Source organism: Phodopus roborovskii, unplaced genomic scaffold (genome assembly GCF_943737965.1).
Source record: "Phodopus roborovskii unplaced genomic scaffold, PHOROB, whole genome shotgun sequence".
In the NCBI taxonomy this organism is placed as follows: Eukaryota; Metazoa; Chordata; class Mammalia; order Rodentia; family Cricetidae; genus Phodopus; species Phodopus roborovskii.
This window is the reverse complement of record NW_026126469.1, coordinates 17,715,018-17,732,777: the sequence shown is the minus strand read 5'-3', so window position 1 is coordinate 17,732,777 and position 17,760 is coordinate 17,715,018. Positions and strand designations below refer to the sequence as shown.

Sequence of the window (17,760 nt, the reverse complement as noted above, 5' to 3'; positions counted from 1 at the left end):
GGGAGGCGGTGTGCACGGGAGGCAGTGTGCACGGGAGGCGGTGTGCACGGGCATCAGTGTGCACAGGAGGCAGTGTGCACGGGAGGCGGTGTGCACAGGAGGCGGTGTGCACAGGAGGCAATGTGCACGGGAGGCGGTGTGCACAGGAGGCAGTGTGCACGGGCATCAGTGTGCACGGGAGGCGGTGTGCACGGGAGGCGGTGTGCACGGGAGGCGGTGTGCACGGGAGGCGGTGTGCACAGGAGGCGGTGTGCACGGGAGGCGGTGTGCACGGGCATCAGTGTGCACGGGAGGCGGTGTGCACAGGAGGCGGTGTGCACGGGCATCAGTGTGCACAGGAGGCGGTGTGCACGGGAGGCGGTGTGCACAGGAGGCGGTGTGCACGGGCATCAGTGTGCACAGGAGGCGGTGTGCACGGGAGGCAGTGTGCACGGGAGGTGGTGTGCACAGGAGGCGGTGTGCACGGGAGGCGGTGTGCACGGGAGGCAGTGTGCACGGGCATCAGTGTGCACGGGAGGCGGTGTGCACAGGAGGCGGTGTGCACGGGCATCAGTGTGCACGGGAGGCGGTGTGCACAGGAGGTGGTGTGCACGGGCATCAGTGTGCACAGGAGGCGGTGTGCACGGGAGGCAGTGTGCACGGGCATCAGTGTGCACGGGAGGCGGTGTGCACAGGAGGTGGTGTGCACGGGCATCAGTGTGCACAGGAGGCAGTGTGCACAGGAGGCGGTGTGCACAGGAGGTGGTGTGCACAGGAGGCGGTGTGCACGGGAGGCGGTGTGCACAGGAGGTGGTGTGCACGGGAGGCGGTGTGCACGGGCATCAGTGTGCACAGGAGGCGGTGTGCACGGGCATCAGTGTGCACGGGCGGCAGTGTGCACAGGAGGCGGTGTGCCTGGCTCTGGCAGTAGACAGTCATCTGCTCTGCTGGAGGGATTCAGGACTGGAGTTTGACCTCTTTAAGCTAGATTAAGAGATGCGGTGAGGCCCACGTGTAACAATCCCCTCACTGTTGCTCCTGCACTAGAGAGAGCAGGGCCACTCGGTCCCCCACAGCTGCCCGGGATGAAGGCAGGCTGGGATGCATCTGTGTGGGGTATTTTCTATTACACAACAACACATCTTCCAGGGCAGATAAGAAAGTCAAAAGAGCCAGGTATGGTGGCCCACACTTGTAATGCCAACTTTGTAGGGGCTGAGACAGGAGGATTTCTGTGAGTTCGGATCTTACTGGGCAATATAGTGAGCTCCAGGCCATCTACAAGAGTGGCTCTCAGCCTTCCCAATGCGAGGCCCTTCAATACAGTTCCTCATGTTGTGGTGACCCCAGCCATAAAATATTTCATTGCTACTTCAGGACTGTAATTTTGCTACTGTTATGATCAATGTAAATGTCTCAGGATGTCTGATATGTGTCCCCTATGGAAGGGTCGTGTGACTCCCAAAGGGATCTCAACCCACAGGTTGAGAATCGCTTACCTAGAGTGAAACTGTCTCAGAAAAATAAGTAAATAAATAAGATGGCTACCCAACATAATTTGAACATTCTAAGGATGGAGGCAGAGTACAACTTTCAATTTCCAAGCATCCCAAGACACCCTCCCCCCATGACTCTGGGATTCTTTCATTTGTTGTCTTAGTCTTTTTCTCTCTTTCGTTTTTTCTCGATTCCCTTCCTTCTCCCTCTTTCCTTCTGTACAGGGGGTGGACTCCAGAGCCTCATCTGTGCCAGGCAAGCCCTCGACAAGCAAGCTTTACTCCCAGCCATGGACTTCTTTAATATTAGAACGGAAGACTAGCTGGGCAGCGGTGGCGCACACCTTTAATCCCAGCACTCAGGAGGCAGAGGCGGGCGGATCTCTGTGAGTTTGAAGCCAGCCTGGTCTACAGTGAGTTCTAGGACAGATTCCAAAGCAATACAGAGAAACCCTGTCTTGGAAAAAAAAAGAAAAAGAAAAAGAAAACATAAGACTGCCAACTAATAACAAGAAAAAAGGCAACAGCATTGATGAGAAAATTCTCTCCGGGGCTGGGCAGCGGTGGCACACGCCTTTAATTCCTGCACTTGGGAGGCAGAGGCGGGCGGATCTCTGAGTTTGAGGCCAGCCTGGTCTACAGAGCAAGTTCCAGACCAGCCAGGGCTACACAGAGAAACCCTGTCTTGAAAACCAACAATTGTTATCTTGACTGTGTGCCTAACAAGCCAAAGTCAGATGGAAAATGCGTGCAATTTCATCTACTTTAGGATTTAAGAAAAAAAAAAAATAAAGGGGGGCAGAAACGAGGTGCAGGCTGAGAGAAAGGGATGAAATCGGTTGACCAATAGGAACATTGTGAAAGGACACAGCAGCATGTGGCTGGGGGTGGCTCAGCAAGAGGTGACAGGGGACACAAGGGTGGTTTATGTCATATCTTGTTGAGGCTGCTTCACCTAAGAACCTGAGTTACAGCTCCCACTGAAAGATCACAGAAGGTTCTGGATCTGTGGGCTTCTGAGAGGGAGGGCTCAGGGGCAGAGAGGCCTGAGAACAAAGAGAATCAGCTATTCCTGAATGTTCCTGGGAGGGGGGGGAGGCTTCCCATGGACTCAAGCAGAAATGGGTTTAAACTCCTGCTACCACAGACTAAGCTAAGGAAGGTGGTGCGGACAGGGATGGGGATGAGACCCATCTGTGACTGGCAGCTGGCATTGTCCTCAGCCCTAGGGAGAACCCATCCCACCCTGAGCCAGTATCCCACTGAGGACTAAGCCTCCTTTGCCACCTCTTCCTGTGACACAGGCAACGTTGTCACCCACCCAGGGAGCTGTGGTGACCTGGTATAAGAAGGGTCCTGGGACACACATGCCACTGTGTCCTGCCACTATACATTCCTGTTTGGTCCCCTCCTTTCCCTATGCCACTTCTGGGCTAGGATGGCTGTCCAGGCAACCACTCTGTTCCTGGGGCTGCAGCTGATGGTGTAGGCAGGCGGCTTTTTCATGATTCATGCCCAAGCAGAGGAAAGAGGTGCAATTCTAATTTGAGATCAGAGCCCACAGTTGGGGGGGGAGGGGGCTGCTTCCTCCCAGGTTAGGAGAGAAGCCCAGGCTGGGTTGAGGGTTTGGCTGGCTGGGCCTGCGTAGGGGTGGGCAGCACCAGCTGTGCCAATACAACTGCCCATAAGCACCTGGTCCTGATTATTCTCAAGTAATGTCTGAGTGGGAGAGCGCCTGGTTCCATGCATGGGGGGAAGATTTCCAGTCACTCAGCAACGCAGAGGGAAAGCTGGCCTGGAAATCAAGCCTCATGACACCCCACCCACAGCTAGAGTCCCCCCACTTAGGAAACTCCCACTCAGTTGCCATATTTGATTAATTTGCCTCCAGTCTTCTAAAGATAATACACAAGAAATTATTTTTACTTAGAATGTTTGCTTTGTGTGTGTGTGTGTGTGTGTGTGTGTGTGTGTGTGTGTGTGTGCCTGCTGCCTGTAGAGTTCAGAATTGGGCATCTGATCCCTTGGAACTGGAGTTACAGATGGCTGTGAGCCACCATGCGTGAGCTGGGAATCAAACCCAGGTCCTCTGCGAGAGCAGCCAGTGTTCTCAACCACTGAGCCAGTTCTGTGGCCTCTACACATGTAATTTCAAAAGAGCATTTAATTATACTATAAATAAACGTATTCTCTAAAAGTTCCCTTCACATCGTTGTTGCCTCCTGGACACGCTGTGGGTTTGATGACTGAACGAGAGAGAACTCTCCCTCCCACCCCAGGTCAGGCTCTAGTGGGTTTTTAACAGGTCCTCTTGAGCCGACAAGCTTCTGTTGTTACTGTTTGATGTGTGTGGTATATATGTGTGTATGTGTGTGTTAGTGTGTGTGGTATATATGTGTGTTAATGTGAGTGTGGTATGTGTATGTGTGTTAATATGTATGTGGCATGTGTGTGTTAATGTGTGTTGTGTATATGTGATGTGTGTTAATGCATGGTAGTGTATGTGTGTTAATGTGTATGTGATATGTGTATGTGTTTATGTGTGTGTGATGTGTGTGTTAATGTGTGTGCATGTTAATTTGTGTATGTTAATTTGTATGTATGTGTATGTGTGTTAATGTGGGTGCAGCATGTGTGGTGTGTATGTGATGTGTGTTAGTGTGTTAATGTGTGTATGGTATGTGTGTGTTAAAGTGTGTGTGGTATGTGTGTGTTAAAGTGTGAGGTGTGTGTGTTAATATGTATGGTATGTGTGTGTTAATGTGTGATATGTGTGTACATGTTAATTTGAGTGGTGTGTGTGTTAATGTGGGTGCAGTATGTGTGGTGTGTATGTGATTGTGTGTGTTAATGTGTGTGTGATATGTGTGTGATATGTGTATTAATGTGTGGTATGTGTGTAATGTGTGGTGTGTGTGTGCATGTTAATTTGAGTGGTATGTGTGTTAATGTGGGTGCAGTATGTGTGGTGTGTATGTGATTGTGTATGTTAGTGTGTTAATGTGTGGTGTGTGTGTATTAATGTGTGTGGTATGTGTGTAATGTGTGGTGTGTGTGTGCATGTTAATGTGTGTGGTATGTGTGTAATGTGTGATGTGTGTGTGCATGTTAATTTGTGTGGTATGTGTATGTGTGTTAATGTGGGTGCAGTATGTATGATGTGTATGTGATTGTGTATGTTAGTGTGTGTGATATGTGTGGTATGTGTATTAATGTGTGTGGTATGTGTGTAATGTGATGTGTGTGTGCATGTTAATGTGTGTGGTATGTGTATGTGCACGCTGACACGGAGCATGTGTGGAGGTCACAGGACAACTCTGAGGTTGTTGAGACAGGGTCTCTCTTGTTTCTGCCACTTTGCTGCCTGCTCCAAGTAGCTGGCCTGACAGCTTCCGGGTCTTTCTCCCCTCCGCCTGTCTCACAGCTGGGATTATGGCCCGGCCTTTTCCCCAATGTGGGCTCCAGGAATGGAACTGAGGCAGGCTCAGCAAGCACCTTCTCAGCAGTAAGGTCTTGAATGGCTCCCCCTCCGAAGCCTCTCTGCCCTGGACTCCCTTCCTCCATCAGATTCTAATCCCTGTGTCCCTTCTTCCCTCACAGCAAGGGACTTAGACAGGAAAGGCAAATAAAGCTGCCGAAGGATCCCTCTTGCCAAGACCAGCTTTGGAACTCACTTTGTGGACTTTTCTCTTTCTCACAACAAGCAGGGCTTCTCTTCCCCAGTTCCTGCCCCACTATTAGACTCTGGGCTAGCACTGAGCATCTGTTCATCTTGTGTAGCATCTCTTCCAGGATCACTCCAACATGGAAAATGAAGGCATAAAGCCCTGTGCACTGGAGCGGCCTCCACTCTGAAGGCAAAGGAGTTGGTGAAGACTCTGTCACCCAGGCATGCACCCTGATGGAACCTCAGGGGTGCTGAGAAAGAGTCCAGCAGAGCACTGGCTCAGAAGAAGTCACAGTGTGTCTAACCCCAGAGGTCAAGGGAAAGACTTCAGGAAAAGGTTGTGGCCAATGGTGCCATTACAGCTGGGGATCAAAGAAAAGTGACCTCAGACAACCTGGGCTGGGGATCCAGCTCAGTGGTGCTGTGTGCTTCGTACGCATACCGCCAAGAGCTTCATCTCCAGCACGGCAAAAGAAGACAAAAACAGACCAAAGTAGAAACAGCAAGTTCCGCTAAGGTCTCTGTAGCAGACGTACGGGTGGAGCTGGAAGGGTGTAGGCCTTCCAACCAAACTCCAGGGGGAGGTCCCCGAGACCCCACTGAGCAGAAACAGGGTGGGATGAAAATCAAACAAACTGCTCCTTTAAAGCCACCTGAATGTTTTAGGAATGTCTGGATTTGGGCTTCTCTTTCCTGCAGCAGGATGTTTAAAGAAAACAGACCTGAAATGCTTCAGGTCCACAGCAAAGAGCCCCAGTGTGCCTCCTTCTGGCCTTGGCTTTGGAAAAGGCTGCTTTCCTCTCTACTCTGGATCGTGCCCAAGGCAGCCAGAAGCTCATGCCTGAGCCAGCCCAACAGCCCAAGTCCCTGCGGCTGGTCAGAGTTGACTGGGCACAGATGATCTCACAGGCTTACAAGGGCTTTCACCCCAGGGCCCCACAGCAGGGGTTCTTGGGAACTTCAGACTGCTGCCAGCTGGCAGCCAAGGGACCAACCCCTGTCCCCCAAGACCAAGCCTAGCTCCTTCCCTTAGAAACAGATAGCTTGGCTAAGGGAGAGGGAGCCGAAGGTCACAACAGAAAGGTGATCCGGGCTCAGTGCCTGGGAGTTAATGAGGTGGCCTACCCTCAGCCTTGGCTACTTCTGAGTCATCTCAATCCAGAGTGTGTGAAAGGGCAAGAGGCCAAAGAGAGAAGACAGGAACACAAGGTGTTGGGAGCCCAGGCTGGTGGCCCAGATCTATGTCCCCACTGTTTGAAGGCTGAGATAGTACTTTTGTCTAGCATGTGTGAATCTGTGAACTCAGTCTCCAGGGGAGGGAGAATCCTTCGCAGAATAGACTGAGATGGTTCATCCTCACACTGCCCCCTGGGTAACCATCCCACCTCAGTTCTTATCCAAGAGGACAGTCCACACCTCCCGACAATGCATTCCAGAGCAGACAGGGGAGGGTGACTTTAAGAGGCTGAGAGCTATCTAGGACACACTGCAGGGAGTAGCCCTATGTCTCCAGACACCCACTCTTGCTGTCCCCACAGCACCTTGCTGCCCTGACCAGGATGGGGCCAGCTGGAGGGCTTCTCTCCATTTTTGCTCATGGCTCTTGAAGTGAGATCTAGAAACGTGTGGGCTGGGGAAATCCCCAGCTCTGTTCTCTGCACAGCATTGGTACCTTTCCTTGCTGACTCTCTTGCTGCCAGGGGACAGAGGAGGGTCAGCATGACCTAAGCTCTGTAAATGATCCTAGTAGGCCAGGCGCTGCAATGTTGAACTCAGGCCAGGGCTCTGTTCATGGATCCAGAATCCTAGGTATGAGGGGCAATGGTGGCATGGGCCTGTGGTCCCGTCTGCTTGGGATGGGAAGTTGTAGCAGGAGGATCACAGGTTCAGGGCCTGGCTGGGCTTCAGACTGAGTTCAAGATCAGTCTGAGACCAAGTCCAAGACAAGCCTGAATAACTTGATGAGACCTTGTCTTAAAATCTAAAATTGTACTTGCCTTGAATACATAAAAATTTAGGTTTGAGTCCCAGCATTTAAACATTTTTAAAGGGATGCCAGGTCAAGGCAAGAGAGTTGGGGACTGTCCAGGGTCACACCCACAAAGGTACTAGGAGTACTTTCGGTGTGTGGATTAAATGAGCCAATGCAAGCCAAGCATTTAACCCGATGCCTGGAGCACAGAAAAGCATTCAAAGTGGCTGTAGTTGCTGTCGTCATCCTTATGCTCCTGCTGGCTGATGCCAAGCAGCGAGGTCTCTAGGCCCTTCCTGTTTACCCGACAGGGCATGGGCCAGCTTTCTTACACAAAGCACTTACCTGGAGACAGCTGAGGCTGGCTTTTCACGAGCTGTGCGACTCCAGGGAAAGCCCCCTCCCATGCCCACATCCTTGGTTTCCTCCTCCCTGAGAAATGCGGTGGCCAGATAGCCCACAGGGTCCCCCCAGTTTAGAATCTTGTTTCCATAGCAAGACAAAACTGTTCCTGTGAGGAGGCATTTAGGAGTGGGTGCCTGGCTGGGCTGTAGAAGCCCCGGGCACCGCAGACAAAGACGCCCTGTGCACATGCTGCCTGCAGCCCTTATGCTCTGTACCCAGATCCCAGTTTCCAAGAATCACAATTAGACATCCTTACCTAAAAGTCCTCCACTGACTGTGTTCCTGGAAGTTGTCGTCCAGGAAAAGTTGGGGAGCGGGTGGGGCAGTGAAAGGGGTTGCGAGCAAGAGGGTAGCATGAATGAGCACGGCAGGAAAGACGACATAAGAGGAAGGCCACAGGCCTGAGAGGAGAGTGGAGATGTGACAGGAGGCGAAGCCAGAGATGGGGCCCAGGACACTGAAACAGGAGCCAGGAACACCTGCCACTTTTGACTTCCCTCAGCTTGGGTGCCATGAACACAAGCAACAAACACAGGCAGCCATCTGTTTGCTTAACCAGCGTGCACAGCCTTGGCCCAGAGAGGCCACATGCTACTGCTCTGCGGGGGAGTCCCAGCTTTTACCCCCCCCCCCGACCCCCCAGTCCACACTCCAGTCCCCTTGGCCTGGAGATATCCTAGGGGTTGACTTTCATAAAACTTCCCCATGAAGCAGTACTCTTCCCCACGCCCCCAAGGGGTCCCACTCTAAACTGGGCAGCAGTGAGGACTGCTCGGTTGTCATGGTAACCGGCATTTTGAAGTCCTGAGCAGGTCACACAAAGCCTTGCCTCCAGCAGCTCTTGGGTCACACTCTGATGACACCACCGTTGATTAAGCAGCCCCTGGCTAGTGCTGGAGTATATGACAATGCTGTGCCTTGGGATCACTCATCTTGTTTCATAGAGAAGCCCACAGTCTGTCTTCACACTGAGGGACCTGTCGTGGGAAAGGTCACAGAGGGTTCCGGCTCTCCCACTTAGCAGGCCAGGGGAAGTTACTGGTTTGTTGAATGGTGAGTTCCTCATCTCTAAAACAAGAATGGCCATGTTGCGGGGTTGTTGTGGAGATTAAAGGACATATGAATAACATTACACAGGACTGACAGGATGTCACCTGTCAGGGCTTCATCCCTGGGCTGTATCTGTTTAAGAACTAAAGAGACACAAGCCCAGATGGAGGTCTCCTAAAGGCCTGACACCTGACCTAGATGTCCATGAGGATGACCAGCAAGGTGCCTGTGGCCTTGAGGTGTGAGGAGTCTGGCCCTAACTCTCACTCCACATTGTCTCCTCTGCCTCATCACCCTGCCTTGCCCCGCCTTCTGCCACTCGCAGGGCCCCCTCTTGGGTGGGGTGGTTAGGGCAGAGCAGGGTGGGGTGAACCAGAGACAGCAGGAGCCATTATCAGGTGGCACAGGATGGAGAGGGCTTCAGCAGCCTCCTTATCAGCTGCCCAGCGGACCCACACCGTGATGCACTGGCTTATCAGCAGGGCCCGGCGGGAGAGCCAGGTCCCCCAAGGCTACTGCTCAGCCTCTCCTGTTGCAGCTGCTGAGAGTAGGCATGGCAGTAGCCTTCTGGGAAACAGAGACACCAGGCTTGTTGCCATCAGGTTATCTTAGCTAACCACTTCACTCCCTAGCCCCTAAACCCAACTGAAACTCGTGGCAGTGGGCTGTGGGATGAAGAGTCCGACCCCTGTCCTCCTCTAGGAAGGTCAAAGCCAGTGACTCTCCATGAGGTAAATGACTCTTGTGGGGACCGCTGGGCTGAAAAGGGAAGTGATGTCTATCTACTCTGCCATGTGTCACTCAGTTTGCAAGTCTCGACGTCCCAAAAGGCCGTCAGGACCACTTTGGAGATGTTTTGGATACCCATCGCAGGCTCTAGGAGCTGGAGGGGACCCTGCAGATGGCGCTCCAGCTACAATTTAGCACATGGTCATTCCTGGTCCTCACTCTGAGGGTGGTAAGGTTTTCTGGGCATGCAGAGAGTAGGGCCCCATCATGGGGCTCTGATAACAGCTCTCATCTTATCTGTTGGCCAAGGACTGGGTGGGGTACATCTGAGAACCAAAGGCAAGTTCTGGAAAAAGGTGGGGACTGCACAACCAAAGCCCTCCAGGCTGGACACATGAGGGTAGTCTAAAGTTCAGGGATACAGGACACCAAGGACAGGTGGGCTAGGTCCCTCTCAGAGCCATAGAAATTCTCAGCTGCAAAGAACAGAGACCTAGAATCCTCACCACAGAGAGAGAAGTGACTGCCTTTGGGGAAGTCAGGGCCTCTTTGATAATCTGAAGAAAACTGTATCCTTGCCTAGTGGGAAAACCGAGGCCTTAAGAGTCAGGGAGGATAACATGGAATTAAGCCTCTGAAGGACCTTCGCCTAGGGCTGGATGAGTCTCTTGTATACCTAGAGGCTAGGAGCCAGTAGGTACAGTGCCAAGCCAGGCAGTGCTGAAGGGAGACTCTCCCTAAAGCCCCTGGTGGAGCTGGGACTTCAGCAGGTACCCTCAAAGCCAGGAAGTTGCAGCTTTGGCCCAGGCTCCTTGGGCCCCTCTATTCCTCTGACACAGGCCCAGGCTACCTGGAGAACTCTCCCTGGGAGGACGTAAGCAGGAACCCCAAACTGTCACATTCTTGCCTTTTTTTTTTTTTTTTTTTTTTTGAAGCTGGGATGTTCTCCTCTGCATACACAGGATATGCACACCCAGGTATAGACACACATATCTGGGCTCAGTGGCTCAAGGACTATTTCCATCCTTAGCTGCCATGTGACCTCGGAGCTGGCTCAGCTCTACATTTAAATGTGACCCCCCATAATAGCCCCAAATTTGGTCCCTAGCACGATCTGGAAGGGTCAGGCTGGGCTGAGGTTTTTAAATTTAATTTTACTTTATTTACTTATTTATTTCTTTAGAGACAAGGTCTAAGTAGTCCTGAATGTCCTGGAACTTACTATCTAGACCAAGCTGGCCTCAAACTCACAGAGGTCCTCCTGCCTCTGCCTCCCAAGTGCTGAGATTAAAGGGACCCAGGGACAGGGACAGGGATGGGGGAGTTAGTGGACAGGAGGGAGGTGATGATAAGAGAGTGAATCTGGACTTCATTGTCTAAAGAGCTGGAGAGATGGCCTGTATTACACAAGGCCGCACCGCGGTCACTAGTAAAGCCAGAGTTTAAATGTGCTCCATCAAACCCCAGGGATCTGAAGACTCACTCACAGGACCTTGGAGAAGGGGGTACATCCAAAAACGAGACTCGGTTGCATGAAAGATGCAGGCTTAGCCTAAGACTGAGCACTCCACATCTCCCCAGGTCTCTTAGAGTGGCCGCTGGAAGGGTACCCACGCCTAGTTTGATGGCCTTCCCAGCCACAAGGTCCAGTGCTGCAGTGCAAAGGGGCCCTGGAGAGAGACTTGCATGTTCCCGGGCAGTGGGTGCCCTCTGCAGCCAAGTATAGGTACTGCAGGGCGGAAGCCTCTGCAACCATGACTAGTGGTTTTCTCTCACATTACTGCCAGCTCTCATCAGGAAGACTGCAGTTAATACTGCCCGTCCATTGTAAGGATGAAAGAAGCTTTAGTGTCCTGCTCAAGGTCATGGGGCCAGGCAGCGACAGAAACCCCGTGCTTGAGTCTCCAGAGATCCTGGCTCACCCATCTCTGGAGGTCTTTGTCCCCAACCCCTTGAACAGTCAACAACCATCATCATCAGAAACCAACAGTCAACATTTAATGATTGGTGGATGCCATGCTCCCACCAGTGAAACAACCGGGCCTGGGCCCAAGCAGACCATGAGGATTTAGACGGGGAGGCATAGGTTCACTTGGTCCAGGCTCTGTGTGCGCCGGGGCGAGCCTCGCCTGGGGGCCTCCGACAGCAAGGACAGCCGTGGGCTGGCATCGATCTAAATACAGAGTGGGCACATGCAAGCTCCTCCGGCCTCCCCAATTCCTGCTCCCAGCCAGCTGCTGTGGTCAGCCTCCTCCCCAGCTCCCCACTGACTGAGCCAAGGGGACACTAACAGGTCCACGCTCACAGTCACAGTCACGGGTTGGGAGGAACCTGTGGTGGCTTCGCTCGTATATTCCACTCCCTTATATTTCAATGAAACTAGACCGTGTTCTTCAAAACAGTATAAACTGTAGGCCAATCTCTGTCCTCATTAACAGTTGAGGAAACTGGCCCAGACCTGGACGGCCAGGTCCAAAGTACGTTGGGGACGTGGTCTTTGTTTCTGGCAAGCGTCTGGGTGTTCTGAAGGCCTGTGACCACCCTCATTCAAGGTCCCCCCATCAAGCTCCAAGAACTCCAGCTGCACGGCCGGCCGTCCCCACCTCCTGGGATTTCCCACAGATGCCCTGGGCCTTACCTCCCGGAGAACAATGGCAGCCTCACCACTTCCTGGGGTGTGTGTGAAGGTTGTGTGTGAAGGTTGGGGCTGGGGCCCAGGGGGGCCTGGAGAATGGTGTTCAGGAGGACATGGTAGTGAGGGCTGCGTCTTCTTGTGGATCCATCCTGTCCCCACTGGCCTTTGCAGACAGATAACTTCAGACATATACCTAAGAAAACAAGCCAGATGCAAGGAGTCCATGCCATTCCTAGCCAGGGCCCAAACCTCCCTCTCAGTTTGGGGACACATGGGGGGTCGACCCTGCCCAGAGGCAGGCTAGCTTCTTCTGACTACACCTCTCACCCCTTCAAGCCACAAGAACCCCCAGAAGGGCCCAATGGGTGGGAGCAAACCCAAAGGAAAGGTTTGAACGGTGCAAGATCTGAGAGATGGAGTAAGGGGCCACTCCGCCCACCAGCCCTGGGGTCCACCATTCAGATGTCTGTCCCCAACTCACTTGGGACCCAGTGGTGCACACATAGTTAGATACCAGTTCCTGGCAAAGCCCTGGTCAAAGGGGTTGTATTCTTGATGGTACCTGCACTGGACGGATATGGGGATGGGAAAATGTCAGAACTGGCCAGTCCCTCACGGCAGCAGCCCACCCTCAGTCTGTCAGCTCAGCTCCAGCTGCCACCAGACTGCAGGGGAGGGCAGGGAAGCCGGGAAGTGAGCTGAGCTCCCAGGAGGAGCAGCCCGATTCTGAGCAACTCTGGCAAAGCAGATGCTGACACTGTACCCACCATCACCCTCCTCCCTTGCCTTCTCACGGCTCCCGTCACCTGTGTGCCCCTTTGTGGCAGCCTCATTCTCTGGGCCACCAATACCCTCCTCCGGTCTTCTTCCAGACCCTCCCTTAACCACTCAGCCCCTCGGCAGACGGTCCCTCCACCCAACCACCGCGTCTTGGCTTTCCTACCACTCATTTTGCCTTCCAAATGTTTGTCTCCATTGAATTTCACCATCTGCAAGGCTGGTCGTAATTTTGATCAGGTTTCCCCAGCCAGAAACACATGGCCCAGGAAACCCTGCCCCAGATATGATGGATGATATGGCAAAGGTCAAGCTCAAAGTTCAAGTCCTCCTCTGGCCACTTACCAAAGCTATAGGATGCCACCACACAATTACTAGATGGGCTAAAACAAAAAAACTAAACAAACCTCCAACAGTGTCAAGTGTTGGCAAGCAGGCTGAACAATTGGAATTCTCATATATCATAGTATGAATGCAAAATGGTGTTCTGGATGACATTCTGGTAGCTTGTCATAAACACACAGCTGCCTCATGACCCAGCAGGGACACTTCTAGGAATTTCCACAATAGGAAAGTTAGGTTCTGGACACCAGTGTTTGGACTAAGTTCACTCCATACTTTCTCCAAACTGGAAATTATGTAAAAATCCTTCGAATGGACAAGAGCATCCCTACAATGCAATGTGATGCTACACTGTGATAAAGAGGAATAAACTGACAAGAACAGCATAGGTGAATCTCACGTGTGCTGTGCTAAGCAAGCCAAGGCAGACTCTAAAAACAATGACTTTGTTTATGTGGGATTCTGGAAGATAAAACAATAACAACAACAACAAAAAAAAAAAACCTCTAGGGTTGGAAAACAAACCAGCCATAATCTGGGGCTGTAATAGGATGACAAATGGACTACAAAGGGCCTTGAAAGAATCTTCTGGAGTAACGACGATGCACTGTTTTCAGATACCCTTACCCTGATTCCTGGGTTTCCATCAGTACTAACTCCCATGCTCGGTTTTACTGGCTGCTTTCTGTGACGGCTCTGAGGGGGTCTGCTTCAATTCCCAGGGCCATCTTCTCCCCAGAGCTGTTTCCTCACTCTCTTAGCATTCTACTTTCAACCAGACTTCATGCCATCAACTCCAGCTGAGTGGTAGAGCATCTGCCTAGCATTCTCCAGACCCTAGGTTCAATCCCCAGTACTGGAAGGGAGGGGAAAAGGTCCATTTTCTGGTTACCTAATCCTTTTGCAAAGCTGGCAACACCTGATCCTTCAAGATCACACTAGGGCACACAGACTGACATTTCTGGCCTGTCTAACTCTTAGAGCCTTCTCTCGGTCAAAACTACACCGCCAGGACAGGCCTGTCTTAGTGTGGACCATGGTGAAGTGGGAGATCCCTATGCCCAGTCCTCAAATGCAGGCAGCCTAGGAAGATGAGCAATCGGGAGGGAGAGCGACCACCAGGCTCCAGCAGGTGGCGCTGTGGTCCGAGGTGCTGCTAGGGACACGCATCCCGAAGGCCTTACCCTTAGGGCCAAAAGCAGTGGAGGACCAGATCCAGAGGGCCCAAGATGCTTCCCACAGCCAAACATCCTGGTGCCCACACTCCACCCCACATACCTTGCTCTCGCAGGAGCGCTCAGCCGTGCTCACAGATATGGCCTGGATCAGCAGCAGCAGGACGAGCGGAATCAAGAAGCCCGCAGCAGGCACAGCCACCAGGATGCTGCCTAGCTAAGGAGTCACGCCCGGTGCAGCTCATCCTCCCTTCTCCACCATACTCCCGCCTCCTTATCCCACCACGCTGTGGCCCTGCTTCTCCCTTTAGGCATTAGCATGTGGTCCCATTAGGTTCTTAACACTTAACACTTAAAACTTCTGGGTTTTCACTCGGTCCGTTTCCCTACGCTCATCTGCCCACACTGAGCCTCTCAAGTGGTTTCTCTGGTTCCATCACTGGCTCCACCCTCTGAGATCTCATCTCTCACCTGCCTCAACCCCTCCCCCACTGCTTCTCACGTGGGTCTTTGGACATGTGCAGATACGCCATAACCTTGTCCACGGAGAAGGGCAGATGGCTTGTGCGAAGTAGGAACATCAGGCAGGTGACCAACAGGGAGCCTGAGTAGAGGCAGAGGGACAGGACCAGCAGCATAAAGAGGCGGAAGTTGCGGTGACCAATGCAGTTATTGACCCACTTGCAATGGTGATCAAAATCCTGTGAGAGAGAAGGGGGTAGACCTCCAGGATCCTTCCTTTGACCCAGCTTCTGTCACCCAAACAGCTCAGCCCTCTAGTCACTTACTCTCGGCCCCCCACACTGACTTTCACGCCCAGGAAGAATCCTGGTGACCAAGGTCCCTGATGCTGACATTTCCGTCTAGAACACAATTAAGGCTCTGTGTCTTGAGACATGCCCTGTGTAGCTTTTGGTCGGACATGGACTATCTCTGGGGCTTTCCTTTCTCGTCTTTTAGGCGAAGATGAAAAACAGCCTTGCTCAGCCAGCGTTCCTCCCGCATTTGTAAGCTGGGATGCCAGTGCATGTGAGACAAGTTTGCACAAGACAGGAGATCCAACTGAAGGGTTTAGATACCCAGTGACAGCAAGCCAGGAGATGGGAAGGGACTGTCTCCCCTGTCCCTTCCCCAGGGCCAGAACAAATGAAAGTGCCAGCCTCCCTGGACAGACGCAGGCACAGAGGCAGGGAGTGACCTGTGTGAGGGACCAAGAACAGGAGGACATGCAGTCACCCTTGGCCCTCACCAGTCATGGAGAAGTCTCACGCCCTCTCCTGGGCCACATATGAGGGGGCTTTAGGTTCTGGCCAGGTCTAGGTGACAGGTTAGCAAATAGGCAGGCAGTAAGACAGGGACTCACCTCCACACAAACGTTGCACCAGAGGCAATGGTAGGTCCGGGGTGGGCGATGGAAGCAGCACTTTGGGCACCACTGCAGGCGGAAAGCCCTTTGGTTCACACTCACCACGTGCACCGTCATGGGGTCCTCATCGATGGAGCCTGATGCGGGAGAGGGCAGGCAGTAGCCTTCACACTGCTGCTCCGGGCAGCCCTACAGCAGCATTGGGTGCTGGGAATGTAGGAAGGGGTGGGTAAGGGAATCCCTGACCTAACAGAGCAAGCTGGTGGCCGTCAGAGAGAGACATGTTGGGGGGCATGCTCCGGCAAGCCAGTGTATAGAACTTTGCCTTTGAAACAATGGTAGCTCTTAAAGTTTTGTGTGTGGTGGGAAGATGGAATGAAGATTGTACAGTTTGGACAAGCCTACCGGCTTCCTTCTCCAGCCTGTGTAGCCCAGCCTTCTGAAGCAATTGGAATACCCAGGATCTTGTCCCCCTCGCCCACACACCTTGGTGGCTCAGGAAATGAAATTCTAGAGTCAGAACAGTACTGCCATGGGCACAGAAGCCCTGAGGCAGAGGTAGGGCGCTGGCCTTTGGGGGTTCCACCTCCTCCTTCCAGGGGGTTGGGTCCTCACCTCGATGTAAGATACCAGGATCTGAGAAGTTGAGCGAAATCAGACTGTAGAAGGTGAGGATGAAGAGTGGGCCTGTGATCACGGGAAAGACCCACTCTCCGTTCTGAGCCAGCCACCTACAACTGAGACCACAGCCACTCTCAGTCATGAGCTGGAGACCCCCCTCCCCCAAGCCTGAGGGCTCTGTCCAGCTGGGTCAGGATACACAGAACTTAAAGCCAGCTCTAAGTATCCAGACAAGAGACAGATAACCGAGGGCCCACCAAATGTCACCACATTACCAGTTACGTTTACCCCCTACCCCACTCTACCCCACCCTACCCCATGCACCAATACTCCAAAACTGCCTGCACATTTGCCTCTTACTAGACAGTTGTTCCCGGGCCTTCTGTTACTTCTTCCTGCGTCTCCCTGCCTCTGTACTATCTCTGTTTTCCATCCTGTATAAGAAACCTAACAGATGATATGGGACACTCACGGGAACCCGAAGAAAAGGCCACTCAAAAAGATCAGCAACATTATATTGAAGGCAGCAAACAGGCTCGGGAGGAACCATGACAGTGGGGTCACAGGCAGCTGCTGTGGCTCCTTCACAAGTGTCGTGGTGTCTCTTAAAAGAGGCATGGCTAGGGCAGAGGAGATGGCACAATTGGCCAAGTGCTTGCTGTACTACATGAGGGCCTGAGCTCAATCCTCAGGTCCCATGTAAAAGCAGGGTGTATTGCTACATACCTTTAGCAGCCACAAGAGGATCCCTGGGGCTTATTAGCCAGGCAGTTCAGCCAAACGACAAGCTCCGGGGTTCAGCAAGAGACCCTGTCTCAAAAAATAAGGTGAGGTTAATTAAGAAAGACAACGGACTTTGGATCTCTCTCTCTCCCTCCCTCCCTCCCTCCCTCTCTCTCTCTCTCTCTCTCACACACACACACACACACACACACACACACACAGGGAGGGGGTATCATACTCACAGGGCAAGTATGAGCCACTAGTTACTCTTTCCTCTAATAACTCCCAGAATTTCATTGCCATAGCAACAGAGGCCACAGCCCCGGAGAGGAGAGGTGTCAGTGTGATGTCACAAAGGCAGAGAGAGGGAGGCTCTGGCTGCTTTTGATCACTTTCAGTACCAGCCATACTCCCCATCACTGGTGCTGGAGACTGAGACACCCAGCCCTGCCTTGGAAGCTGCTGGCTGGGGTTTGTCCCCTGAGGGTCACATGTTGCAGCCCTGCTGATGTGCTGGGCGTCTCAAGAGAGGGGTTACCAGGGACACTGACTAACTTTCAAAGGGGTTGATGTAGTCTTCTTGCACCCCCCTTAGCAGGTCATTATGAAAAGCATAGGGCTGACTTCTCCCCAGTGACAGAATCTCTGTCATGTGAATTCCTAGTGAACAAACACCACTTCACCCCAGACAGAACTGATGACAGGCCAGAGGGCCAATCTCACCCAAACCAAGCTTAGTGAACCAGTAATTACTGAACCTAAAGAAACATGGTGGATTTGAAAACAGCTTCATTGATGAAAAGGTCACAAGAGCCATATGTCT

At 52.5% G+C, this 17,760-nt stretch overlaps 1 protein-coding gene across 1 annotated transcript; it reads right to left on the bottom strand.

The window, feature by feature from the left end:
• Positions 1-11,320: 11,320 nt before the first annotated feature.
• Positions 11,321-17,035, bottom strand: Zdhhc19 (zinc finger DHHC-type palmitoyltransferase 19). Its single transcript, XM_051191336.1, has 9 exons — positions 16,941-17,035; positions 16,687-16,834; positions 16,209-16,330; positions 15,591-15,730; positions 14,756-14,928; positions 14,331-14,436; positions 12,415-12,500; positions 11,937-12,126; positions 11,321-11,471 (listed from the first exon to the last, which is right to left on the bottom strand). The coding sequence occupies exons 2-9, from the start codon at positions 16,830-16,832 to the stop codon at positions 11,367-11,369; spliced, it is 1,068 nt and encodes a 355-aa protein (XP_051047293.1). The 5' UTR covers positions 16,833-16,834; positions 16,941-17,035; the 3' UTR covers positions 11,321-11,366.
• Between the last annotated feature and the right edge of the window lie 725 nt (positions 17,036-17,760).